Source organism: Myxine glutinosa, chromosome 11 (genome assembly GCF_964187855.1).
Source record: "Myxine glutinosa chromosome 11, kmMyxGlut1.1, whole genome shotgun sequence".
Lineage (NCBI taxonomy): Eukaryota > Metazoa > Chordata > Myxini > Myxiniformes > Myxinidae > Myxine > Myxine glutinosa.
This window is the reverse complement of record NC_136271.1, coordinates 104,341,223-104,367,877: the sequence shown is the minus strand read 5'-3', so window position 1 is coordinate 104,367,877 and position 26,655 is coordinate 104,341,223. Positions and strand designations below refer to the sequence as shown.

At 44.5% G+C, this 26,655-nt stretch overlaps 1 protein-coding gene across 2 annotated transcripts in view; it reads left to right on the top strand.

The window, feature by feature from the left end:
• The window catches only part of LOC137437050 (endosome/lysosome-associated apoptosis and autophagy regulator family member 2-like), a 107,410-nt gene that overhangs the window by 37,915 nt on the left and 42,840 nt on the right, over positions 1 to 26,655 (top strand). For both annotated transcript variants that reach the window (XM_068131379.2, XM_078786941.1), the window contains 11 exons: positions 8,646 to 8,735; positions 9,016 to 9,121; positions 10,872 to 11,021; positions 11,153 to 11,241; positions 15,552 to 15,729; positions 19,841 to 19,963; positions 20,949 to 21,039; positions 23,113 to 23,206; positions 24,165 to 24,299; positions 25,555 to 25,812; positions 26,056 to 26,229. In XM_068131379.2, coding sequence (XP_067987480.2) covers positions 8,646 to 8,735; positions 9,016 to 9,121; positions 10,872 to 11,021; positions 11,153 to 11,241; positions 15,552 to 15,729; positions 19,841 to 19,963; positions 20,949 to 21,039; positions 23,113 to 23,206; positions 24,165 to 24,299; positions 25,555 to 25,812; positions 26,056 to 26,229 — 1,488 coding nt within the window. The remainder of the gene's footprint in view (positions 1 to 8,645; positions 8,736 to 9,015; positions 9,122 to 10,871; positions 11,022 to 11,152; positions 11,242 to 15,551; positions 15,730 to 19,840; positions 19,964 to 20,948; positions 21,040 to 23,112; positions 23,207 to 24,164; positions 24,300 to 25,554; positions 25,813 to 26,055; positions 26,230 to 26,655) is intronic.

The window sequence follows — 26,655 nt, the reverse complement described above, 5'->3', positions numbered from 1 at the left end:
ACGAATGTAAAAAAGTATGGTTTTGTTATGTGTAAACACCCTCGTAATGTAAATAATGGTCGCAGCCGTCCTAGTTAATTCCATGAAACTTACACGCAGGTCACGATATATCTTTTTAAATAGTGTATTTCCTTATTCCATGTAGGCTAAATATGTGTTTCCCACTAGATTGACTTTGCATTGTATCAAACAAAATAAGCGTAGGCCCTTGCAATTTCCCCAAACATCTCCGCTCTCCAAAGTTCCTTTCAAAAGGGTGCGAGTTGTGTTCAATCCCGCAAGCCGCCATTGCCCATGTGCTAATCTCGGAGAAGAAAGGCGTGTCTCCACCTCGTCATAGAGGGGAGGAGTGAGCCAGAGGGTCGCATGGCCAATCAGCACCGCGGTGAGCGACCCGGTAGGCGTGCCCTCGCAGCCGGCGGCTTGATTCCGCCCGAGGTGATAAAAGCGACTGTAAGGGACTGCTTCACGAGATGACCTGGGAGAGGAGCGAAGAGGCGGCACCAAGAGGAGCGGGGAGATGCGAAACGCTCCAAGCCAAAGAGGAGAGGTACTCGGAAAGGAAACCAGCTTTGGAGAGACGCGCTGAAAGGAGGGAGACGGCTCCACCAGAAGGAGAGGAGCAGGTGTGCCCGAGCCAGCGCGGGACGTCTAAAGCATCGGCAGCGGATACGCGACGAAGGGTTTTCCCGCCAAAAACCGCGAGGAATTGAGAGCTGCTGCCTCCGACCCTCCTCCCTCTCCAGCAATCCACCTCAAGCCCTACCTGCCTGCAATATCCCCCGTGTAAGTGTGAACGTCGTCTGTCCTACTCGTTGTCTTGGGGTTAAGTAAAATGAATAGTGTAAGTTAACGATTCGCTGTGTGACTGCTTCTTCCATCCATTGCTTGTGTGTGTATAATAAATCTGTTCTTCCTCCGTACTCTGTCTTCTTCTCTTTTCATTCTCTTTCGGTCGCTTTAGAGGTTTCCCGATTGAATATCTGCGGTGCGATCTGGTCAACGTCGGGTGGAATCGGGTTCTAATCGGGGAGTAACTGTTCGGACGCGGTAATACACCACCGCTCGGTCAATATAACATCTAAAACCGCGTCTGTAACAATTGGTTGTCAGGAGTTGGATTCGGACCTGGGACTAAATTTGTTAGGCCCAAATTTTGGGACACCAATTGTGTTATATCAGTAACAATTGGTGTTGAGGAGTGAGATCGGACCCGAAGCGCGCTTAACGCGCTCAAAATTACAAGCTGCCGAAATTTATTTTGTTTTATAAAACCCGAATTTTGAGATCGCGCCATGGACAATCAAGGCGATCGGATGTCGGTGGGAGAGATAGACAGGGTGGAATCGACCCAGGACCTCGGGGAAATGTATGTGGAGGAAAGGGAGGAGGAGAAAAATAGCAATGTGGTTGCGGAAGTATCAGACGCGCAAAGTGGCGTCCTCGCGCACGTGGGTGTAGCGGCACCAAATTTTGCCGCGCCCGCGACCGTAGCAGCGCCGTTGGTGGATTTGAACCTTTTTTTTATACAAATGAAGGCCCTTATGGACAAGAATAGCGAAGAAATGGAAAGCAGAATGATGGGGGTAATGGGGAACCGGATGGATGCTCAGAGTGAGCAATTGGGGGTAATGAGGGACGAAGCGAGGGGTACCGGTGAGAAGTTAGACAATAATTTTGAGGAGTTAGACAAGAAATTTGGGAAGTTAGACAATAATTTTGAGGGGTTAGACAATGGGATAAAAGAGGTAAAGAATGGGTTAACGGGGGTAGAAAACAGAATGGCCGCTCAAGAGAATCAAATGGAAGGGATGAAAAAGGGGTTAGAGGGGTTAGAAAACAGGATGGAAGGCAAATTGCGGGAGATAGGGGAGCAATCCGCCCGAGAAATTAAACAAATGGGAGAGCAGATAGAGGAGGTAAGAATCGGGGTAGAAACCAAATTGGATGCTCAGAGGGATGAATTGGGACAGATGAGGGTGGCATCTACAAAGGAGATGGAGGAGATGAAGGAGGAGATACGACGAGGTGTGGGTGAGGAGGTCTCGGGGCTACGCGAGGAGGTAAAGCGAGGTGAGAAGCGTATGGAGAAAGAAGTGAGGAATAATACGGCAAAGTTACAAGGGGGAATAGAAGATCTGACGGAGGAGGTGGAACAGCTGACGGAGGGACAAAAAGAACTAGTGGAGCAGGTTCAAAAGAACACTGCGGTACTAGGAGGGTTAAAGGCGACACAAAAAGAAATTAAAAACGAATTAATAGCGACGCAGAGGCAATGTCAGATGGTACGTGAGGAACTGACAATGAGGGTGGACGAGGTGACAGAGATAATGGAGACAAAGGACCGGCAGGTGAGGATGCACATAGAGACGGTCACGGTAGCCTTAGAGGACGAACTTGAGGAGACGCACCGAGAAATAAAAGAGGTGAAGCAAAAATTAGAGGAAGTGGAAGAAGAGGTGAGTGAAATTAAGAAGAGACGGACAGAAACTAAAAGAGAAATCCAGGAGGAGGTGATGGAATATGTGCAAGGTCGGTGCTCAACTCATAATGTGATGCTCACTGACCAAATAAAGAGTTTGCAGGTGGCAAAGGAGGTGCGGAGACGAGGTACGGAGGTGAGTGGCAATGTATATGATGTGAGGAAAGCTTCAGTCGGCTTGGGGATTGGTTTAGACCCGGGTGTTCGTGAAAGGCCATTGGTGAAGTGTGCGACAGGTCTGGTGTGCGAAAAAAGAGGTGTGCGAGAATGTCCGACCATGGGGTGTGTGAGGAAAAAGTGCACGCCAAGGAGTGAGTGTGTTGTCAAGAGTGAGTCGGTCGTAGCGCGTGTGCGAGGGAGTACGTGGAAGCGCGGTGTGGTGAGAGTTACAGAGGATGTAACGAAAGAGTGTGCGCGAGAGGATGCGCGAGAAAGGTGTGTAACGGACAGGTGCATGAGGAAAGAGTGCGCTGTCGAGAGGAAGGGTGAGTGCGTTATCAAGAGTGGAGGTGAGAGTAGTGAGAGTGAAACGGAGCGTGAGTTGGTTATGACAGGTGAGCGAGGATGTACACCTGGGATGGAAGGATGCACACCTGGAATGGTAGAGCGTGTGTGGGAATGCACATTTGAGTTGGTCGTGAGGCACGTGGTTGGGTGTGCGAGTAAGAGCACACCTGTGATTGTCACAGAAGAGGTGCCCGAGGAAGGGGCGCGAAGAGGTGTGTTGGTGAGGTGTGCGAGCGACGAATGTGTGCCAAGGTGTTCGGTGGTCAGGTGTGTGACCAAGTCGGTGAGCGGAATGAGTGTACCGAGGTGTGTAAGAAAAGGTATGACGAGGAGCATGGAAACGGCTGCATGTATGAGCAAGAAAGGGGTAGCATATGCATGTAAGCATGCAGGTGAAGCATCGACGGTAACCGGGTTAGAGGTTAGAACGACTTATAGCCGAATCGGGCCCTCGGTGCGCGTCGGGCAGCTTCGCGTGCCGCGAGGACCAGCGGGGATCCGAACCACGGCGGTTTTGAAAGAACCGCCGTACGCGATCCACGCTGTGCCTCGCTTGGAACGGCCGCGTCCGGGCTCCACTAGGCGGAGCGGGCAGCTGGATAGGAAGGGTCGTCATGGCGACCACGTTTTGTTGAGACGTGCCGGCAGGTCGAGATCGGGACATTGGATGGCGCCACGCCGAGGTGGTGCGTGGGATCTCGGCCCGGGTAAGCCCCCGTCCCTGCCCCGAATGCGGGACGTATCCAGCCGCCGGCACCAAAGAACCCGCGTTCATTGCTCGGCTGTACGCAGCCGGGCTGTAGACGTGAATTGGCGCACCGAGAGGATCTAATAAGTAGACGGGTGATGAGGATAGTGTTTTGGCCACGAAATTAGAAAAAGGCGAAATTTGATGATTGGTACGGTGATTGGCAGATGATTGGCAGAATTTTTGATTGGTTGGATTTAGGTGTGCGAAATTGATAGTGAGAGACCCCCGATGTGGTGGGATGGCAAATCCACCATCCCTCACAGACAGTGGGGGCAAATGCGCAATAGTTTATGGGGTGGCTATGACAACCGAGCCAGGGAGGGTTTGGTTATATTGATAGGGATCTAGCGAAGATGACATTAGGTAACGTTAAGGTTTAGATAGTGACTGATACCTGTAGTGGGGATGCAGGTAGTTTAGTGTGGTTGGTAATGACGTGGGAGCGCAATAGTTTAAAGGGACGACTGGGAAGCGCAAGTTTCACAAGGGAGTAGTTAGCTGAGATGATGCCGTGTGTGTGAAGATTGAACAGGTGAGAATTAAACAGGTGTGATTGCACAGGTGTGCAACTGAACAGGTGAATGGAGCAGTGTATGAGGGAGTAGTGGTGATTGCGTGTTGTGCTGACCAAATGGTCCAGGAAGAAAGGAGGGTGCAGGTGGCACCAGGTGTGAGGGCACAGGTGTGCAACAGCAGGTATGGAGAATGGTAGTGTGGAATAAATGGAGTATTGGAATGGATGGTCGTGGAGTGAGTATGGTGGAAATTGTGGAGTGGAGTGGATGGTGCGAAGGTGTGAATGGGGGAAGAGTGGACCCCCATCACGAAATACCCGGGGCGGGTAGTGTAAGTGTTAGGTAGAGGGTATAGGTAAATTGTGGTTGGATATTGGCATCTGTGGTGCAGGTGAAAGAATGGTCTTTGGATGGGTGCATTAGTGTTGTGGAAATGGCTGGGCGTGTAGCCTGTTAGTGTGTGTAGTTGGTTGGGCACTCCACCACTGTGAGGATGTCGGCCAGGTGAGGCCGCAGGTGGGCTCTGGGAGCCGGTAGTAGTTGTTGTGGATGGGGCCCGAGGATCCGGAGGACGGACCCGGGTAGCCCAGTGCCAGAGAGGGCACTGAGGGGGTGAGAGTGCGAGAGGGCCTTCCCCAGTTAGTTAGGTTAGGGTGAGGAGCTAGGTAAGCTAGGGTGGCAACTGCAGTGGTGGAGGTGTGCAGGTGGGTAGACCTGCTGGGAGAGCTACACGTCGCAGCCCAGAAATTGTGCGAAGGCACCGGGAGATGAATCGGGGAGTGAGACCCCAAATTGAGAAGCACCACAGTTTGGTCAATGGGAATTGGTTTTTAGAACCCATAGTGTAAGCTGGCCAATGGATTGGCAGGGAGAGACCCCGGGTAGTGTAAAGTGTGTTAAAGTCATTTAGAGGATAGTTAGGAAGAAGGATCTCCTCGCACCATCTGCATCCACTCACCTGAGGTGACAGGTACTCCGCACCATGCCATGTTTAATTATTTTTGATGCAAATGTTTGGATTGTGAGACACATCATGACGTGGGTGTGACATTGTGCTTTGATGTTCCATCTCTGCCTCCTTATGAGGATTGATGATGAATTTGGTGATGGCAAATTTTTGAAGTAGAGGGATTGTGGAGACGAATTTGGTATAGGAGAAATATGGGGAAGACGTGACAGTAGTGACGAATTGGTAATGTGTAGATTTTGTACATATGGGGTAAGGGCAAGGGTAGTGTAGGTGACAGGGGGGTGACGTACGGTAGGGACGAGCTTTCTCACTTCGCCCTCCGTACGCATTTCGCCTTGCATTGCCTTATTGATGTGTACCCTTGTGACCTTACCCCTCGCTCAATTGTCTTCCCACCTTTTGTCTCCCACTTGACGACCTGTGCGCCATTGGGTGCCGAGGGGAGCGTGCGTGAGGTGGCCATTGTGCGCCCGAGATTCCCAGAACCAGCATGCATTGCGTTGATGTACCGCTTTATGGACCGCTGTTCTGCGGCCAAGTACCACTTGATGGACCCCAGGTTCTGGGGCAGGGCACCTCTGTTGGAGACCGCCATAGTGGCCAGGGAATCTTGCTTGCGGACCTCGGTAAGGTGGCACCTATGCCAAACAGGTGGACCACCCTTAGTTGGCCCCTGAGGCCCTAAATAAACGAACACATGTTGTGCTTTTTATTATGTCCAAATAGGCCGCATGAAGCCAGAAGACGTCGGGAAGAACATCGGCCCAGCAGAGAAAGTGAAGACCACCACCAGTTGTTTTGTTGTGTTTATTAAGAACCATGGTGACTGCGCACCGAGTGGTGCTTTTGGTGCTTTGTGGTGCTTGTGGTGCTTTTGGTGCTTTTGGGTGCTTTGGTGGTATTGGTACTGGTGCATCGATGCAATGCGTGCTGTCTCCTCCCTCCCAACAGGAATGTCTTTTTCTTGTTCCCTAAGAGAAAAAAAAACAAAAAAAAACACAGGTCCTGGGTTGCGTTGTAAATAAGAAATCACGTCATTGTAAATAATGCTCCCCACCGTAAATGTATAGTTTGAGAATAATTCCGTAATTCGGTTAGCTGTGGGCTTGAGTCTGTTAGACAGGGTGCAATGCAATAGGGGGACATACTTATTTGTGTTTTAAGATTGTCACACTCAGGGTCAGGTTAATTGTAGAGGGAATTACACCTACGTGTCACACTAAGTTAAAGTTTTGTAGGCCCGAGCACGGACCCGAAGAAAGGGGGGTGCAGTGTAACGGTTTTGAGAAGTGGGTAACGAATTTGAGAAGTGTAACGGTTTTTAAGAAGTGTAACAATTTTGGAGGAAGTTTAACGAATGTAAAAAAGTATGGTTTTGTTATGTGTAAACACCCTCGTAATGTAAATAATGGTCGCAGCCGTCCTAGTTAATTCCATGAAACTTACACGCAGGTCACGATATATCTTTTTAAATAGTGTATTTCCTTATTCCATGTAGGCTAAATATGTGTTTCCCACTAGATTGACTTTGCATTGTATCAAACAAAATAAGCGTAGGCCCTTGCAATTTCCCCAACATCTCCGCTCTCCAAAGTTCCTTTCAAAAGGGTGCGAGTTGTGTTCAATCCCGCAAGCCGCCATTGCCCATGTGCTAATCTCGGAGAAGAAAGGCGTGTCTCCACCTCGTCATAGAGGGGAGGAGTGGGCCAGAGGGTCGCATGGCCAATCAGCACCGCGGTGAGCGACCCGGTAGGCGTGCCCTCGCAGCCGGCGGCTTGATTCCGCCCGAGGTGATAAAAGCGACTGTAAGGGACTGCTTCACGAGATGACCTGGGAGAGGAGCGAAGAGGCGGCACCAAGAGGAGCGGGGAGATGCGAAACGCTCCAAGCCAAAGAGGAGAGGTACTCGGAAAGGAAACCAGCTTTGGAGAGACGTGCTGAAAGGAGGGAGACGGCTCCACCAGAAGGAGAGGAGCAGGTGTGCCCGAGCCAGCGCGGGACGTCTAAAGCATCGGCAGCGGATACGCGACGAAAGGTTTTCCCGCCAAAAACCACGAGGAATTGAGAGCTGCTGCCTCCGACCCTCCTCCCTCTCCAGCAATCCACCTCAAGCCCTACCTGCCTGCAATATCCCCCGTGTAAGTGTGAACGTCGTCTGTCCTACTCGTTGTCTTGGGGTTAAGTAAAATGAATAGTGTAAGTTAACGATTCGCTGTGTGACTGCTTCTTCCATCCATTGCTTGTGTGTGTATAATAAATCTGTTCTTCCTCCGTACTCTGTCTTCTTCTCTTTTCATTCTCTTTCGGTCGCTTTAGAGGTTTCCCGATTGAATATCTGCGGTGCGATCTGGTCAACGTCGGGTGGAATCGGGTTCTAATCGGGGAGTAACTGTTCGGACGCGGTAATACACCACCGCTCGGTCAATATAACATCTAAAACCGCGTCTGTAACAATATATATATATATATATATATATATATATATATATATATATATATACATATATATATATATATATATATATATGTATGTATGTATGTATATATATATATATATATATATATATATATATATATATATATATATACATACATACATATATATATATATATATATATATATATATATATATATATATATATATATATATATATATATATATATATGTTGGAACCCATCTGTGGATCGGTCCCATCGGCCGATGGGTCTGACCCGTTTGCGGATCCGCAGATGGGCGACCCATCTGTGGATGCACGAGAAATGACAATGCAGACCCATCGGCCGATGGGTCTGCGCCATCTGCGGATGTGTTGTTCACCTTGAAGGAATGTGTATGCATCAATGGTGGATGAGTATGTTTATTTGAACCTAAAAATAAGCAATTGATGTCATAAATGTTTATAAAGCAGTCCGTGACATGTGGTTTGTCGATAACCGTTTGTCGATAAGATAAAAATAAGATAATGTCGCTCCATTTAAAAACGCTGGTCTACTTCGCTGGTGGCACTGGCAGACTCAGCTCTCCATTGTTTATATAGCAATTCCTGGCATGCTTTAATCACCCCAAAGCTAAAGATGAAGGTGTGGCTTCGTAATCGGGGCATTGTCAATTATATAAACACAATAACGCATTATGTGATTCTATGAGGCCCTCAGTGTGATTCTATGAGGCCCTATGTGATTCTATGAGGCCCTCAGCGATGGGTCTGACCCGTTTGTGGATCCACAGATGGGTCGCCCATCTGCGGATCCGCAAACGGGTCAGACCCATCGGCCGATGGGACCGATCCACAGATGGGTTCCAACATATATATATACTGTATATATATATATATATTTTTTAGAAAGTAAATTGCAACAAAAAAAACTGGAGCACCATAATGAAATGTGTTTGCAACGCTTCCTGGTTGTGTATCCAGGTACAGAATGAGCAATGTAATGCCATGCTGGAGGATGAGCAGACCAACAGACCCATGCCATCCATCGGAAATGAGTGGAAAACGCACAAGGTACTCTTATTACCACAGTTTACCTGATATCGTTAATTGTAGAGATATACACGTAAACTCGGACCGGCTGATTCATCACAGAGCGAAGAAGAAGTGAAACCCATCAATCAAACTTTGAACAACATTAGGCAGATAATTATTCGGGACATGCTTTTTGTTTCTCTTTGTAAGTATTGTGGGGTAAGCCTGGTGTTGGCTTAGCAGTTAGGATTCCGGCTTGGGATCCTAGGATTATCAGCTATAGGTTAAAAAAAACATTTAAAAAGGTGCTGTGTTGCAGGTGAAGTTGCCTGAGGGAAATACTGTCATGTCATGGCGGACAGCTGGAGTTGGACCATTGGAATCATCGTTAAAGCCAGTGCGTATCCAGTCGGTATTCATCACAGGTATGCCATCAACACTTTTTGTTTGCCTGCACGCATTATTACATTATACTAGCAACGGTACCCGTCCTACGGGCAGGGCTCCAATTGGGAGGCCCAAATGAAAAGGCAAAATATCAGAAATTGAAGGCTTTTTTATTTTAAACGATTTAAATAAACATCCGTTAAATCATATCACACGCAAATCATCAAAATCTAAACAGTATTTGTAGAATTTCAATAAAAGCCACATCACTGTTCATATCAGTAAATATTATTCCATCGTGTTTGGAAAAACTGGAAAATTGGAAAACTTGGAAAATTGGGGAAAAAATTGGAAAAACAATATAGCCTATTTTACTCCAGGGGGTCCCAGGATTACCCATCCAAAATTTCGTTGCAATCGGTTCAGCCATTTTTGTGGTACCTGGGAACGGACGGACAGATGGACAGACATTTGGTGAATTACAGTAAGATACATACATGATATACTTATAATACTGCATCATCTCTAGTGCATCATCATCATCCATTGGTTACGTTATTATGTTGAGCAAGTGCAGCTGGAATTGTAAAATAAAAATTTCATGCTTTCAAGCTTAAAATTGTGTTAAAACTTTCTCTTTGCAGAGATGGAAGCTCATGGAAGAGCTGAAATCTTATTGAAAGAAATAAGTGAACTGTGACCATTTTCACTTTGATCATTCTTCTGTTGCTCAAACCAACAAACTACTACCTCTCTCTCACACACATGTACTGACGGAGAAGTATGACCTATATTCAGGTTAACAAAGATGTCATCCAAGGATGGTGATTTCATCCTTTGGGGACCTTATCTGTGGGGTGCGGCCTTATCTGTTCGTCGTCTTGCCCACACGCAGCTCCAAGCTCCGGCGCGAAGAAACCCTTTGTCCGCTAGCACGCTTCACCATGCCCCAATGTGACTCGCTCCGCTGCACACCACGAGGTCCCGCCTGCTCAGCACCAACACTCGCTCCCTGCACCAACAGCACCGCGAAGGGCCGAGCACCACTCCAAGCACCACTCCACACCAAGAGCGAACCGTCAGCACGAAGAAGAGAAGCGCAGAGACCAAAAGATGTCATGCAGCGTCAAGAGACCAGCAAAGAAGAAAGGGCCAAAAGGGAGAGAAGGAGCAAGAGACCAGAGAGAGAAAATGCCGTCCGGCGCGCCCTTTTATGACCTTCGTCGACTCTCTTCCAATGTTCTCTTTTGCTGGCGCCCTCTCATTGGCAGAGTGCCTCCCGCCCTGGTGTTGCTCGCCCCTCCCCCTGCCCAATCAACAGTCCTCCTGGGCGTGGCTCCCAGGCTTACCACGAGGCTGGTTGCTAGGCCAGCTGGTGGTGTGGCTGGCTGCGGCCCCATCGGTGGCTCCCCATCCTGCCTTTCTGCCTGTTTTCCACAGTCTTTGTTAGGGAATCTTGCTCAGCTTCAATCAAGTTATCGAGACATCTCAAGGATGATCAAAGGAAATTGGTTGTGTCATAGCAAAGGGGTTGAATACTTATTGACTGAAGAAAATTTGGCTTTACATTTTTTTTTTTTTTGTAAAAAATTCTAAAAAAAAGCAATTCCACTTTGACATTATGGGGAATTATGTGTAGATCAGTGATTTTTAAAATCTCAATTCAATCCATTTTTAATTGAGGCTGTAGCACAACAAAATGTGAAAAAGTCAAGTGGTGTGAATACTTTCTGAAGGTCCTGTATCTGCCTATCCTTGCATAATGAGCTCTTGTGTTTTTATTTTCAGGAGTGGCCTATTCTTCAACTTGCTCTCCATGTCCCCCTGGAACCTACTCCATGGAAAATGGAACAACAGAATGCTTTGAGTGCAAGAGGAACACTTACGCTCTTCGAGGATTCAGCAGATGTCAACCTTGTCATCCAAAAATGTTTTCTGGTAGGCAAGGGCTTATCTAAGTGCAAGAATATATTGAAGGGAAAATTGGAGCAGAATAGAACATGTGACATTGTTAAACCTTTTCATTTTAACATACAAATCATGGGCACACATCCTGCCATCTCCGACAGATCCAGGCTCAAGCGTTTGTAAGATTCAGCAGCCTTGCGGAGACGGCGACTATTATCGCTTCCAAAGTCCCTGCATTGAGCATAACATGGTAAGGCCTATTTTTCTGTCTGGTATCCATTTAAACAGCACCATGTTCTTGTGTTCCACTCTCAGCAGTCACTCATTTCCACTTTCTCTGTCTCTTGTGTCTAAATATCAATGGAATGTCATTGTTGTTTATTTAATTTAACATTAGCCACTTTTTTGAAATACCGACTTCTTTCCTGGAAGTCCTAGCAGTGTCCACGTGTTTTTTGTTTTTTTTACCTCTTCCCTTCCCCCCTTCCCATGCCTCCTCCCCCCAAGCCCTCTCCCTCCCACAGATCTCCCGATGTCCCTGCTCTCCATCTTGTTCTCCCGCTCCCTTTATCATATGTTTTATGTTTTATGTGTCAGTTTGTCTTTTTTGTCATCAATGCTCTTACACGAGCCTCGACCTTGTATACAAAAGAAATTAATTGAGAAGTGCATTGAGCTCAGAGGTAGCTCATTGGCAACTGATTCCTGGGTTGAACAGCAATCTGCTTCATGGTCAAACCAACACCTAGCAATGTTGGCCAGGTATGTACGTGTATGCGGCCTTCATGAACTAGTACAAGAATAACCACATTTGGAATATTTTCGAACCGACCTGCCAGTGAGTACTAGCAGGAGTCAGTTGCTGATGAATCCAGATCAAACTGAGTAAAATCAAGATTGGGTTAAAAACGACGTTACGATCCCATTTGCCACTTCCTGGTCAATTTTCTGAGCACATTATGGTTTTTATTTTCCTTACTTAAGCTGGGAAACAAATGTACTCTGATAACTTTAATGTACAGGGGGATGGAGAAAGTTCTTGGCCTAACATGCATGCAAAGAATTAGGTTGGAAACATTTGGAACTCCTCCTCCAGCCCCTTCTCGTACATTTGAAATGGTGTCACTGACAATGAAGCTCAATTTTAACTTTTTGTCAGGCATATGCTCATTGCAATCTCTGAACCAATCTGTAAGCTTTTGGCAAGAGTTGAACATGAGAAAACAGCATCAATGATGAGCACAGATCAGGCCTAAAAGGGTGGCAGAGAGGAACACACACTCCCCTGTAAGCAGTCTAGCCTGGATTGGAAGTCTCGCCTGGATTGGAAGTCGAGCCTGGATTGGAATCTAGCCTGGATTGGAATCTAGCCTGGATTGGAAGTCTAGCCTGGATTGGAAGTCTAGCCTGGAATGGAAGTGTAGCCTGGATTGGAAGTCCAGCATGGATTGGAAGTCTAGCCTGGATTGGAAGTCTAGCCTGGATTGGAAGTCTAGCCTGGATTGGAAGTCTCGCCTGGATTGGAATCTAGCCTGGATTGGAATCTAGCCTGGATTGGAATGTAGCCTGGATTGGAAGTCTAGCCTGGATTGGAAGTCTAGCCTGGATTGGAATCTAGCCTGGATTGGAGTCTAGCCTGGATTGGAAGTCTAGCCTGGATTGGAAGTCTAGCCTGGATTGGAAGTCTAGCCTGGATTGGAAGTCTAGCCTGGATTGGAATCTAGCCTGGATTGGAAGTCTAGCCTGGATTGGAATCTAGCCTGGATTGGAATCTAGCCTGGATTGGAAGTCTAGCCTGGATTGGAAGTCTAGCCTGGAATGGAAGTGTAGCCTGGATTGGAAGTCCAGCATGGATTGGAATCTAGCCTGGAATGGAAGTCTAGCCTGGATTGGAATCTAGCCTGGATTGGAATCTAGCCTGGATTGGAAGTCTAGCCTGGATTGGAAGTCTAGCCTGGAATGGAAGTGTAGCCTGGATTGGAAGTCCAGCATGGATTGGAAGTCTAGCCTGGATTGGAAGTCTAGCCTGGATTGGAAGTCTAGCCTGGATTGGAAGTCTCGCCTGGATTGGAATCTAGCCTGGATTGGAATCTAGCCTGGATTGGAATGTAGCCTGGATTGGAAGTCTAGCCTGGATTGGAAGTCTAGCCTGGAATGGAAGTGTAGCCTGGATTGGAAGTCTAGCCTGGATTGGAAGTCTAGCCTGCATTGGAAGTCCAGCATGGATTGGAAGTCTAGCCTGGATTGGAAGTCTAGCCTGGATTGGAAGTCTAGCCTGGATTGGAAGTCTCGCCTGGATTGGAAGTCGAGCCTGGATTGGAATCTAGCCTGGATTGGAATATAGCCTGGATTGGAAGTCTAGCCTGGATTGGAAGTCTAGCCTGGAATGGAAGTGTAGCCTGGATTGGAAGTCCAGCATGGATTGGAAGTCTAGCCTGGATTGGAAGTCTAGCCTGCATTGGAAGTCCAGCATGGATTGGAAGTCTAGCCTGGATTGGAAGTCTAGCCTGGATTGGAAGTCTAGCCTGGATTGGAAGTCTCGCCTGGATTGGAAGTCTAGCCTGGATTGAAATCTAGCCTGGATTGGAAGTCTAGCCTGGATTGGAAGTCTAGCCTGGAATGGAAGTCGAGCCTGGATTGGAAGTCTATCCTGGATTGGAAATCTAGCCTGGATTGGAATCTTGCTTGGATTGGAATCGAGCCTGGATTGGAATCTAGCCTGGATTGGAATCTAGCCTGGATTGGAAGTCTAGCCTGGATTGGAATCTAGCCTGGATTGGAATCTAGCCTGGACTGGAAGCCTAGCCTGGATTGGAATCTAGCCTGGATTGGAATCTAGCCTGGATTGGAATCTAGCCTGGATTGAAATCTAGCCTGGATTGGAAGTCTAGCCTGGATTGGAAGTCTAGCCTGGAATGGAAGTCGAGCCTGGATTGGAAGTCTAGCCTGGATTGGAAGTCTAGCCTGGATTGGAAGTCGAGCCTGGATTGGAAGTCTCACCTGGATTGGAATCTAGCCTGGATTGGAAGTCTAGCCTGGATTGGAATCTAGCCTGGATTGGAATCTAGCCTGGATTGGAATCTAGCCTGGATTGCAATCTAGCCTGGATTGGAAGTCTATCCTGGATTGGAAATCTAGCCTGGATTGGAATCTTGCTTGGATTGGAATCGAGCCTGGATTGGAATCTAGCCTGGATTGGAATCTAGCCTGGATTGGAAGTCTAGCCTGGATTGGAATCTAGCCTGGATTGGAATCTAGCCTGGACTGGAAGCCTAGCCTGGATTGGAATCTAGCCTGGATTGGAATATAGCCTGGATTGGAATCTAGCCTGGATTGAAATCTAGCCTGGATTGGAAGTCTAGCCTGGATTGGAAGTCTAGCCTGGAATGGAAGTCTAGCCTGGATTGGAATCTAGCCTGGATTGGAATCTAGCCTGGATTGGAATCTAGCCTGGATTGGAAGTCCAGCATGGATTGGAAGTCTCGCCTGGATTGGAATCTAGCCTGGATTGGAATCTCGCCTGGATTGGAATCTAGCCTGGATTGGAAGTCTAGCCTGGATTGGAAGTCTAGCCTGGAATGGAAGTCTAGCCTGGATTGGAATCTAGCATGGATTGGAGTCTAGCCTGGATTGGAGTCTAGCCTGGATTGGAATCGAGCCTGGATTGGAATCTAGCCTGGATTGGAATCTAGCCTGGATTGGAAGTCCAGCATGGATTGGAAGTCTAGCCTGGATTGGAAGTCCAGCATGGATTGGAAGTCTAGCCTGGATTGGAAGTCTAGCCTGGATTGGAATCTAGCCTGGATTGGAATCTAGCCTGGATTGGAAGTCTAGCCTGGATTGGAATCTAGCCTGGATTGGAGTCTAGCCTGGATTGGAGTCTAGCCTGGATTGGAATCGAGCCTGGATTGGAATCTAGCCTGGATTGGAATCTAGCCTGGATTGGAAGTCCAGCATGGATTGGAAGTCTAGCCTGGATTGGAAGTCCAGCATGGATTGGAAGTCTAGCCTGGATTGGAAGTCTAGCCTGGATTGGAATCTAGCCTGGATTGGAATCTAGCCTGGATTGGAAGTCTAGCCTGGATTGGAATCTAGCCTGGATTGGAGTCTAGCCTGGATTGGAAGTCTAGCCTGGACCCGGTTGGAGACTGTTTTCACTGGCAGGGTGATACACCAATGTGTGTAACATTGATGTATCACCGCGGATTACGGATTAACGGATTAACGGATTAAAGTTAATAACAATCCCACGGATTAACGTTAAACGGGCGTCTCATCTGCTGGCATTAGTTGGTGGATGTTAAAGACCCACGGTGTCCTTCAGGAAGAGGAGGCGAGCTATGGCCAGCACCCTGAACAAATTCCTGCCTTGAACACTAGAGGGCATTGCATCAGTCGCATGGCTGTGTCCATCAGCCAATGGTGCTGCATGCGAAAGGAGAAGAAGCACACAAATATAAAGTGGGTTATGCTGTTCAGATGGAATAGCTCATGAGGCACGACAGAAGAAGACAACGGTGTGTGAATTACTTTAGCTTTAGCTATTTTCCTGGCTTGCAGACACGGATCACATTCCACTGGGTGGAACCAAAGGTGTGTTTGGATGATGTTCCCAGCTCTGTGAAACTGCCACCTGAGCAGGTTTCACGCTGCGCTCCTTGCAATCCCGGATACAGCCCAAAGCCTGAGGGAGGATGCTTTCCGTGCCCACGTGGTACCATCTCTATTGGCTCTGCTGGTAAGATCTTCCTTCAAACATGCAGTTACCATGTAAAAGTACACATTTGTTTGCTGTAAAATGAAGATCGCATCTTCCTTATTAAGGCAGGTGTCAAGCTGCGTGAACAGGCAGAACAATGGATGGAATCAGCAAGACGTTGACTGAGGAATGCTAACCACTGTGGGAAGCAAGAAGCTGACATTTCAGGTGTTAACCCTTCATCTGAGCAAAAGAAACACAGGATTTGGGCGAGGGCTGATATAGGGTGGGAGTGAGTCAGAGAGCGGACTCAGGGGTCAGGGATCACGAGGGGGTTAAGAATGGCTGATGTTGACAGGGTGCGTCAGAGTTCAGGGATTAAGAGTCAAGGGGACTGGGACTGGGAGAAAAGTGAAAATAATAGGGACAAGTACAGATACATTCAATCGGTGCCCAGCCCTTCGGTGCCCAGCAATGACGATTTGCAATGCCTGGAGATGGCATAGGAAAGGTGCGGTGTACAATAATCATTAAAAAATTAAATTATTAATCAATTCGGTCAGAGAACACATAAACCACCACCATTTCATCAGAATCTGTAACTTAAAAAAAAAAATTTTTTTTGTCATTAATCGAATAATTAATCGATTAATTGATAAATTTATTAATTGATTTATTAATAAATCAAAAATAGCCTTTGCAGCCAAATCACCTGGTCATTGGCATGTCCAAATATCAGCTTCCTAACTCAAAAGGTGCCTGAGTTAATGGTCAGAAGAGAAATGAAATTTAATTAATTAAATAAGTACTTAATTAATCGCTAATAATTAAATAACTCCTTAATTAATTGATTATTCAAAAAACAAAAAGTACCATTTTTGACAAAGGACTTGCTCACTACTGTGCCGAAATTTCAGCTTCCTCGCTCAAAGGATGGTTGAGATATCGCCCGTAAAAACAAATAAACGAAAGAAAGAAAACAAACAAACAACCAGAGTGAAAACTGAGTACTCCCTTTCAGCGTGCGTCACTGCCGAGCCCCCTTCGGTGCCCAGCATTGACGATTTGCAATGCCTGGAGATGGCATAGGAAAGATGCGGTGTACAACAAGAAAGCAAGAAAACAACCAGAGTGAAAACTGAGTACTCCCTTTCAGCGTGCGTCACTGCCGAGCCCCCTTCGGTGCCCAGCAATGACGATTTGCAATGCCTGGAGATGGCATAGGAAAGGTGCGGTCTACAATAATCATAAAAAAATTAAATTATTAATCAATTCGGTCAGAGAACACATAAACCACCACCATTTCATCAGAATCTGTAACTTAAAAAAAATAAATTTTGTCATTAATCGAATAATTAATCGATTAATTGATAAATTGATTAATTGATTAATTAATAAATCAAAAATAGCCTTTGCAGCCAAATCACCTGGTCATTGGCATGTCCAAATATCAGCTTCCTAACTCAAAAGGTGCCTGAGTTAATGGTCAGAAGAGAAAGGAAATTTGATTAATTAAATAAGTGCTTAATTAATCGCTAATAATTAAATAACTCCTCAATTAATTGATTATTCAAAAAGGAAAAAAAATACCCTTTTTGACAAAGGACTTGCTCACTATTGTGCCGAAATTTCAGCTTCCCAGCTCAAAGGATGGCTGAGATATCGCCCGGACAAACAAACAAACAAACAAACAAACAAGAAAACAAGAAAGCAAGAAAACAACCAGAGTGAAAACTGAGTACTCCCTGTCAGCGTGCGTCACTGCCGAGCCCCCTTCGGTGCCCGGCAATGACGACATGCAATGCCTGGAGATGGCATAGGAAAGGAGCGGTGCACAACAAGCAAGACAAAAAGGACATTCGCTCAATCAACTAAAACAATTTTAAAAAGTGATACAAATGAAAATTATAATATTACAACTAAATAGCACATGAAAGTTGAAAAATAAATTGTGGAAGTCATTGTCATTGTGGAAGATTATAATAATTTTTGGAGCATTCTTCTCCATGACATCAACATGTGAAAGGTGTGAAGCAGAGTCACCATCCCAAAAGGCGGGCAATACTCCATTGGGCTGTGGATGAAAGCCTTGAAGTTGTTAGAAGTTCAGATTTGCTATGGGAAGAGGGCATGATGGAGGATTTTCAGCCGACGGCTGCCTTTGCAGGCCAACATGGATATGCGGTTTGCCCAAAATAGATCTTGCTTGATGGTGAGGTCCAGAAGTTTAGGGGACTGAATTTCTTCAATAGGATTGTGAAGAAAGTAGATGGGAGAGTTTGCTAGACTGTCCTTTTGGAGAGAAAGAGTGTGAGATTTGTCGAGGTTGAAAGACATTCCATTTGTTAGACCAATTCCTGATATACATTTATACATATGCACATACATCAAGCATCGTGAAATATATAAACAGCAAAGGGTAAAGGTAAACATACTGAGAGGGAAATGATAGGGTATAATTTACATTGCCTTCAGAAAGTATTCACACCCCCATGACTTTTTCACATTTTGTTGTGTTACAGTCTGAATGAAAAATGGAATAAATTGCGATTTTTTTCACAGATCTACAAATAATACACCAGAATGTTAAATGGGAATGTTTTTTTAGAAATTGTTATAAAATAATTAAAAATGAAAAGCTGAAATGTCGAGTCAATAAGTATTCAACCCCTTTGCTATGACACTACAAATTGAGCTGAGGTGCATCCAATTTCCTTTGATCATCGTTGAGATGTCTCTACAACTTGATTGGAGTCCACCTGTGACCAATTAAATTGATTGGGCATGATTTCGAAGGAAACACCTTTCTACATAAGGTCCCACAGTTGACAGTTCATGTCAGAGCAGAAAATCTACCATTGAGTCCAAGGAACTGTCCGTAAAACTCCGAGATAGAATTGTGAGGAGGCATAGATGTGGGGAAGGGTATAAAACAATTTCTAGTTTTGAAAGTTCCGAAGAGCACAGTGAGCTCCATTATTATGAAATGGAAAGAATATGGAACTACCCGGACTCTTACCAGAGCTGGCCATCCGACCAAACTGAGCAACTAGGCAAGAAGTATCTTGGTCAGTGACCAAGAACCCAATGCCACAACTCTGATATAACTACAGAGTTCCTTGGCTGAGATGGGAGAACCCGTCGGAATAACAACAGTCTCTGCAGCACTTCACAAATCTATCCTTTACGGGATAGTGGCCAGACGGAAGCCACTCCTGAGAAAAAGGCACAAGACAGCATGCCTGGAGTTTGAAAAAGGCATGGGAAGACTCGGAGGGAAAAGGGTATGTTGTCTGATGAGATGAAAATTGAACTCTATCGCCTGATTACAAAGCACTACATTTGGCGGAAACCGAGCACAGCTCATCACCCATCTAACAACATCCCCACTGTAAAGCATGGTGGTGGCAGCATCATGCTATGGGGATGCTTTTCATTAGCAGGGACTGGGAGACTTTTAAGGAAAGAGGGAACAATGAATGGAGCCAAATAAAGGTAAATCCTTGAGGAGAACCTGCTTCAGAGTGCAAAAGGTCTTTGACTGTGGTGAAGATTTACGTTCCAACAGAACTATGACCCCAAGCATACAGCCAAAGCAACACTGGAATGGCTTCAGAACAAGAATGTGAAAGTCATTGAGTGGCCCAGCCAAAGCCCAGACCTGAATCCCATTGAGAATCTCTGGAAAGTCTTGAAGATTCCTGTTGACCGACGCCCCTCATTCAACCTGACAACGTTTGAGCAAATCTGCAAGGAAGAATGGGAGAAACTCCCCAAATCCAGATGTGCAAAGCTGATACAGACATACCCATGGAGCCTCGAAGCTGTAATCACTGTGAAAGGCACTCTACGAAGTATTGACTCAGGGGGTTGAATACTTATGTAAATTAGATATTTCTGAGGTATTATGGGTGGATCATCAAAAAATCTCAATTTAATCCATTTTCAATTCAGGCTGTAACACAACCAAATGTGAAAAGTGAAGGGGTGTAAATACTTTCTGAAGGCGCTGCATGTGTTACATATGTTCAACTCAAGCATGATCACGTTTGTGGAAGGTTGTACTTAGTACTGCAAAGTGTGGCATGTCGGTGCAGCTTGGAGACCATCCATCTTTCCAGATGATATAACATGTCATGGTGCCGTGCAGAGTGCACAGCATGCCCAACCGGCATGGAGCCAATGTACGGTTTTGAATATCGTTGGTGGGGCAATCTTCCGGAGAACATGGAGGTTGCTTGTTTCAGCAGTGATGTGAACTGCGATGCTCAAGGTATGATTATGGTATGATTATATAGGTATGATTATATTCTTGTCATCATTTGTTTTATTTTAAAACTAATGATGTTAAAATTGATGGCATCCATCACCTGCAAAAAATGCCATTATGTTTTATTTTTAAATATTCCCGGAGTGCCCGGAGGGAGGCATTACGTGTTTTTGTTCCATTGTTTACTTTAAAATATATGTATTTAATTATTTGATTTTTTTTCAATTTTGAATTTTGTTTCCAATTTTCAATTGTCATTTTAAATTATTTTTTCCCTAGTGTTCAATTATTTACTTATTGATTTCTTTAAATTTTCAATTATTTAATTATCTAAAATTTTGATTATTTACTTTTTCAATTTATGTATTTATTTAGTTGTTTTCTTCAATTTTAAATTATTGATTTTTTTTTTTTTCAATTTTCAATTGTTTATATCTTTTTCAATTATAAAATTTTTCCAATATTTTATTTTTTCCCAATTACAAGGCAGAATTTCTACCAATTGGCTAATATTATGAGTTGGCTATACCGGCAACCATCTGTGATCTCCAATCGCAGCCCTCTAGTTTTATTTAAAAACATACAAATTGGGATCACAAGGTCATCGAACGAACAGTGAAGACTGCTGTAATGTATTCACGAAGCAATCGTTTTCAGGATTTTTAATTTTTATTTAAAAACAAAATTTTTTGAAATTCAAAATTCAAAATTTCAAATCAAATTTTCAAAAATTTCAAATTCTAAATTTTTAAAACAGGTGTGCGCAACTGCTCGTGATAAAAGAATGAAAAAGAAGACTTTTTGATAATTTTCAATTGAGAAATGTATATGCAATGGTGTTTGACATCCTTGCTCTTTTACACTCTTATATATATATTTACTGGTTAATATTAAAATAACTTATTTTACATTTAAAGAAAAATAATTGAAGATCTGATTGGTAGAGAAGTTCAGATAAGATTAATTATTTTTGCAATTTGGTTTCCAGGTTGGCATTTGGCAAGGGACTACATCCAAATGGGACATGGGAGTTCAGATAATGACTACTTCGTGCTCATGTTGAAAGTCCATGGATTCAAGTATGGAGTGATACATAAACATCATTTAATGTGAAATGTTTTCCTGATACTGTTGTTTTTCTGCTCAATGTTTGACCCAAGCGTATAGAATTGAGTTTTAGCAATGCTATTATTAAAATAATGTGGTGCAGCATGTATGCCAGTTTTGCTATTTAATGCTACCCTGATATGTCTCAATGGGCTGGCAGGATGGCCTACAGGTGCGCACATTTGCTTTAGAGCTGTCATGCCTGGGTTTGAATCCCGACCCAGCTGTAAACTGTCATCCTGGTGTTTCATAGGCATGGCGATTCATCAATGTGTCGTCCTAGGCTGGACGTTAAACTGTGCGTCCGGTCTGCCAGTGTTAGTTGGTCAAAGTTAAAGACCCTACTGTGTCCTTCGCGAAGAGTAGGTGAACTATTGCAGGCACCCTGAACAAATTACAAATCCCTGCCCTAACCACTGCTGGGAAGGCAATGGCAAACCACCCAGTATAGCCCATTGCTCAGGAAGCTGCTTGGGCGGCACCGAAGCTGCATGAAGAGTATGGTACATCAGAGAGAGAGAGAGAGAGAGAGAGAGAGAGAGAGAGAGAGAGAGGTATGTCTCATGACTCTTGGGTTATTATAAAACTTTAAGAAAATTTAACCATATTTATTCATAACAAAGTGCCTTAAGGAAATTCAAAATTGATTCCTAACATTAACAGATGAACAATAAAATTAGCTGAAAAAAGAGACATTGCCTAAGCTTTTCGTCTTGCACATTTTGGGGGCAATCGCAAGAATAATGTATATCACAGATCAATTTATACTCACATGCTTACTAATTGGCTCACTAACATAATGTAAGTCATAGCTGCGAGATATTGAAGGAACCCAAGACTTCCCACAGTTCTGCAGTTGCATCAAAACCAGTGAACCATTTGCACGAACTCTTTTTTGCTGGCAAAGAATGGGACTTTGTGTGTGTATAAATGTGGCTTCCATTATGCGTAAATGTGCCACACCGCATGCTCGAGCCATGATCCGAAACCAATCAGCACAATTTTCTTTTTCTGCGCATTCTCGATTGTTCAGCAGATGCTGTCTGATCTCAGAAATGCAATTTTGGGCAAGCATGTCGTTTGGGTTTTTTTGCATGAGCGAGCTGGTTGTATACACCTGTAGCTTCACTGTTGTAAATTGTCAATGGAACATTCTGGGCTGATAGGATGGCATTGAGGTATCTAGCCTGGGTTTGAATCCAGACCCAGCTATAAACTGTCAGCCTGGTGTTTCACAGGCATGGATGTTAAAGATCCCACGGTGCCCTTCCTGAGCCATCACTGGTACCGTAAACAAATTACAATTCCCTGCCCTAACCAGTAGAGGGCACTGCATCAGCAGCACAGCCATGCCCTCAGCCAATGATGCTACTCCGCAGCCTTGTGCTGCATATTGAAGAAGAAGAATGGAACATTTTTTAAATTTCGCCTCATAGTGGTGTTGCCAAGCATCAAATTATTATTTAATTTCTTCACTAAAATCGGATTCTCACTTGGAAACCTTATATCTACCATATAAAAAGACAGTCAGTTTGTGTTTGTACGGATGTCTGCCCTCCTTCGTAAGGGTGTTTTAAAGGCCAATCTTTTAACACGAATGTGTATTCACTATAGTCTATTTTTGAGGATAAGACAAAGTCGAAAAACATTTTCCATAAAAGAGTAATAAAGTCTCTTCTATTGGAGTTGTAGACGGTGGCTTGCAAACCGACCTCAAGGGCGGTGTACAGAAGCGATTTTTTAAATAACAATAAATAAAGGCGCAGGGAGGTGAAATTCACTGCACGTGATGTGCAATGTGCACGGTGTAAAAAAAAGTGTTCATTTACATATGTATGATGTCAAATAAATAAAGAAGATATAAGCACATCTGACACTAGGCCGAGGCTTCAGACTTTGGCACGCTCACGAGGCTGTACCGTCGAATAAACTGTTCCAACCTGTCATTTTTCACGGGCTTTATACTAGTATTCACATAACCAACTTAATTTCACCCATGGCCTTTGAGGGATTTGTGCTAAACTTGTGGGCACTATTTGCTGCAGGTCGACACATGCTGAAACAACGGATGCAGTTGCAGAAATTCGTTTTGAATTTGAAACCAACTGCACCGTAGAATGTGAATTATTCTTCACGGTGGTATGCCTTTTATTGATGTTTCTACGTCATACTTTAATCTTTGCCTATATTTGCACCTACATTGTGTTTATTACCCTCGCAGGAGGAGAGGGTATTGCATTTGAGTCCGTTTGTCTGTTTGTTTGTTTGTCCGCACAGAATAAATATGATTTTCTCTGCAACCGTCGGTCCGATGGACAGGAAATTTTCACCATAGGTGCAACTCCACCTGTAGAATTTTTTTTGATAATTATGACGTCATAGGTCACGTGGTTCGACCGCCATCTTGGAAAAACCGAAAGAATTTGCACCTCTATATCTCCGAAAGCACTGAATAGAAAAAATTGAGACATGGCTCATTGTAAATAACTCTCCATGCGGAATAAAATATGTTAATGATGATGTCATAGGTACCTCCATTATGACATCATAATTCGACAAGTACAAAAACTTCATCCTATCAAGATGAAATTTCTTGAGCATCCTGTAGGGTTAAATTGGTGGAGAAAAGAAATAACGATGACGTCATCGGTCACGTGATTCGGCCGCCATCTTGGAAAAACCGAAAATTTTTGCACCTCCATATCTCCGAAAGCGCTGAATAGAAAAAATTGAGACATAGCTCATTGTAAAGAACTCTCCATGGGGAATAAAATATGTTAATGATGATGTCATAGGTGCCTCCATTATGACGTCATAATTCGACAAGTATAAAACTTCATCCGATCAAGATTACATTTATTGAGCATAATCCAGGAACAAATTAGTTTAGAAAAAAAAATGACGACGTCATCGGTCACGTGGTTCGTCCGCCATATTTGTTTTAACACAAAAGCCTTAAAAACCACTGAAAATACATCCTGGCGAGGGTTTGCAATCTCTGATTGCTCTTTCTAGTTGTAAATGTGTTTGTTGTTTCTCATGTGCAGATTCCTAACTGCAGTTTGTACACTAATGTTGGGCCTGTTGTTTCGTGCAGACAAAAGGTAAACAGGTGACCCAGCTGAAGCAATCTTGGCTTGGATCTCAGTCACGCAATGTTTTTCTCCACCATATCACCTCCGAGAGCAACACCACTTTCTCCTGGATTTTTCAGAAAACTCCCGTTAGAAAGGTGAGGTCAATATGAAATCCTGCTCTTCCTTCGCTATATATTTGATGGCTTCCCTGGGCCAAAATCACAGTCTGGAGGCGTCTGGACCTGAGCCTGCTCTAACATTTTCTATAAGCTATGAAGTTAGATGTGGGATTTTTTGCCAGTCCTTGCACCTGTAAGACCCCTGTTGTTTTCAGCTTTTGTGGTTGTTACGTCCACCAGGTGAATGGAGGTTATGTTTTCATCCCTGTCTGTTTGTGGACAAGATATCTCAAAAAGGGTGCACGGATTCAAACGAAATTTGGCAGAGAGGTAGTTTTTGTGACAAGGACGAATGATTAGATTTTGGTGAAGATCTGGATTCGGATCCGGCTGGCAGAATTTTTTTTAGTGATTCTTCACCATTGAGAGATCGGGCCAAAAACTATACATAGCAGGATATCTCAAAGATTTGTGGACGGATTTGGACGAAACTTGTTGGGCAGGTTGTTTGTGTGACAAGGACTAATCGATTCGATTTTGAAGATCTGAATATGGATTCGGATACGAGAATTATTTAATTTGTAAGTGATTCTTCACCATTGAGAGATCGGGTGAAAAGCGATGTATAACACGATATTTAAAATAGTTATGGACGAGTTATGACTAAACTTGGGGAACGAGTTGGTTCGGTGACAAGAACAAGCCGATTCGATTTTGGTTCAGCTCCGAATCCAGATCTGGCCTATCACTGGGATACAAAACATAAACTGTTCACCTGGTGGAGGTATGCTCTCTACTGAGTGCCGCTCTAGTTGAAGGTTATGCAAATTGTTTGAATGTGCAGGCTCTTCCAATGGAAAAATGAGTAACTTTTGGAGGATGGTGTAGATTTCATAATGATGCCTCCAAAATGAACGACATCCACATGTTCCTCAGATACTATAATTTATAGTAATCCCCTCTGTGCACCCCTGGGAGATCATTGCATAGGTGGTGTAATGAATGTGACCGGTAGGGAATGAAAGCTCAGGTGAGCTTGTGAGCAGCCATGGTTCCATTCCGGAAGCCTCTACATTTACTGACAAGCCTTTCTAAAGCCCATGTTGTGAAGTGTCAAAGAAAGCGAATTACTTTGCAAGTTCATTCCACCTAAAGCTAGAAGAGCACTTTGACTTGCTTTTTCGTTCCATACACACAGGATGTCGGTATTCATTCACTTCACCGTGCATAGGCCCTAGCTCTACTGTGGTTGACGAAGATTGTTTAATTCTGTTGTCCAACCCTCTCCTAGGGTCAGAAGCTACTTAAAGACTATGTACGTATGTACTCCATATCTGTGAGCAACGTTATTGACGGCGTGGCATCCAAGTGCCGAGTTTGTGCTCGTCGCCAAGACAATGCGGGTTGTATACCCTGTCCACCTGGCTCCTACATCAACAGTGAAAGGCGTGATTGTGTACCCTGCCCCAGCGGTACATTCTTAGCCAAGGGAGATGGATACACATCTGATCGTTGTGTGGATTGTGGTCCTGGAACCATCAGTAATAAGGTGCGGAAACAAATTTTTGAATTGATCGCACGTATCTCTAATTTATCCTTTTGAAATCATCTTACCGGAAGTTGATTCCTTCACATTCATAAATCCCTAGTTCCATATTCTCCTCTCTCTCCTTTTCACCCATCCCAAACTTCTCCGTATCTTATCTGTTGAAAGACAATCCCATTATATAAAGCCACAAGCATTTGATTTTAGCTGCCAACTTCCTACTAAGTGTACATACTGTCTTCACAGAACCGAACAGAGTGCCAGAGTAACTGTCGCTTTGAGGTGACAGTTGCTTCGCAACACTACCGGTACAATTACCAGGAGCTGGCTCGTCCGATAGGGCATATGGTGGGACCCAGGTTCACTACTCGGGGCATGCAATACTTTCTTGCTTTTAACATCAGTCTCTGCGGCAATGACGTGAGTGTACGCAACGACCATTTGTGCTTCTTACTCCTGACATCAAAATAAGGGCTCATCTATTTATTACATACATATAAAGTTTATATTGGGCAGTGAAGGGTGAGTTAAAAATTACACATATTTTTGCATCTATAATAATAAATGTGTCAGTCAGTCAGTGTGTCACCTCCATAACTCCAAAACCATGGGACCTATCGGCCCAAAACTTTGCATGCATTTTAAGGGAATTCCAAGGGGGTGTATGAATGAAAACTGGATATTTGGGAAAAGTTAAACACTTTTTTTTGAAGTTAATTAACGGGCTTATTAAATTAAAACCACAAACAGGCTTACCCTTGGTCAGCCCGTGTTCACCACACTGAGGTCTTAACCACCATTTTGTTTCGACCTACTCAAAAAGCCTGGCACCATGCTGTCTGCCTA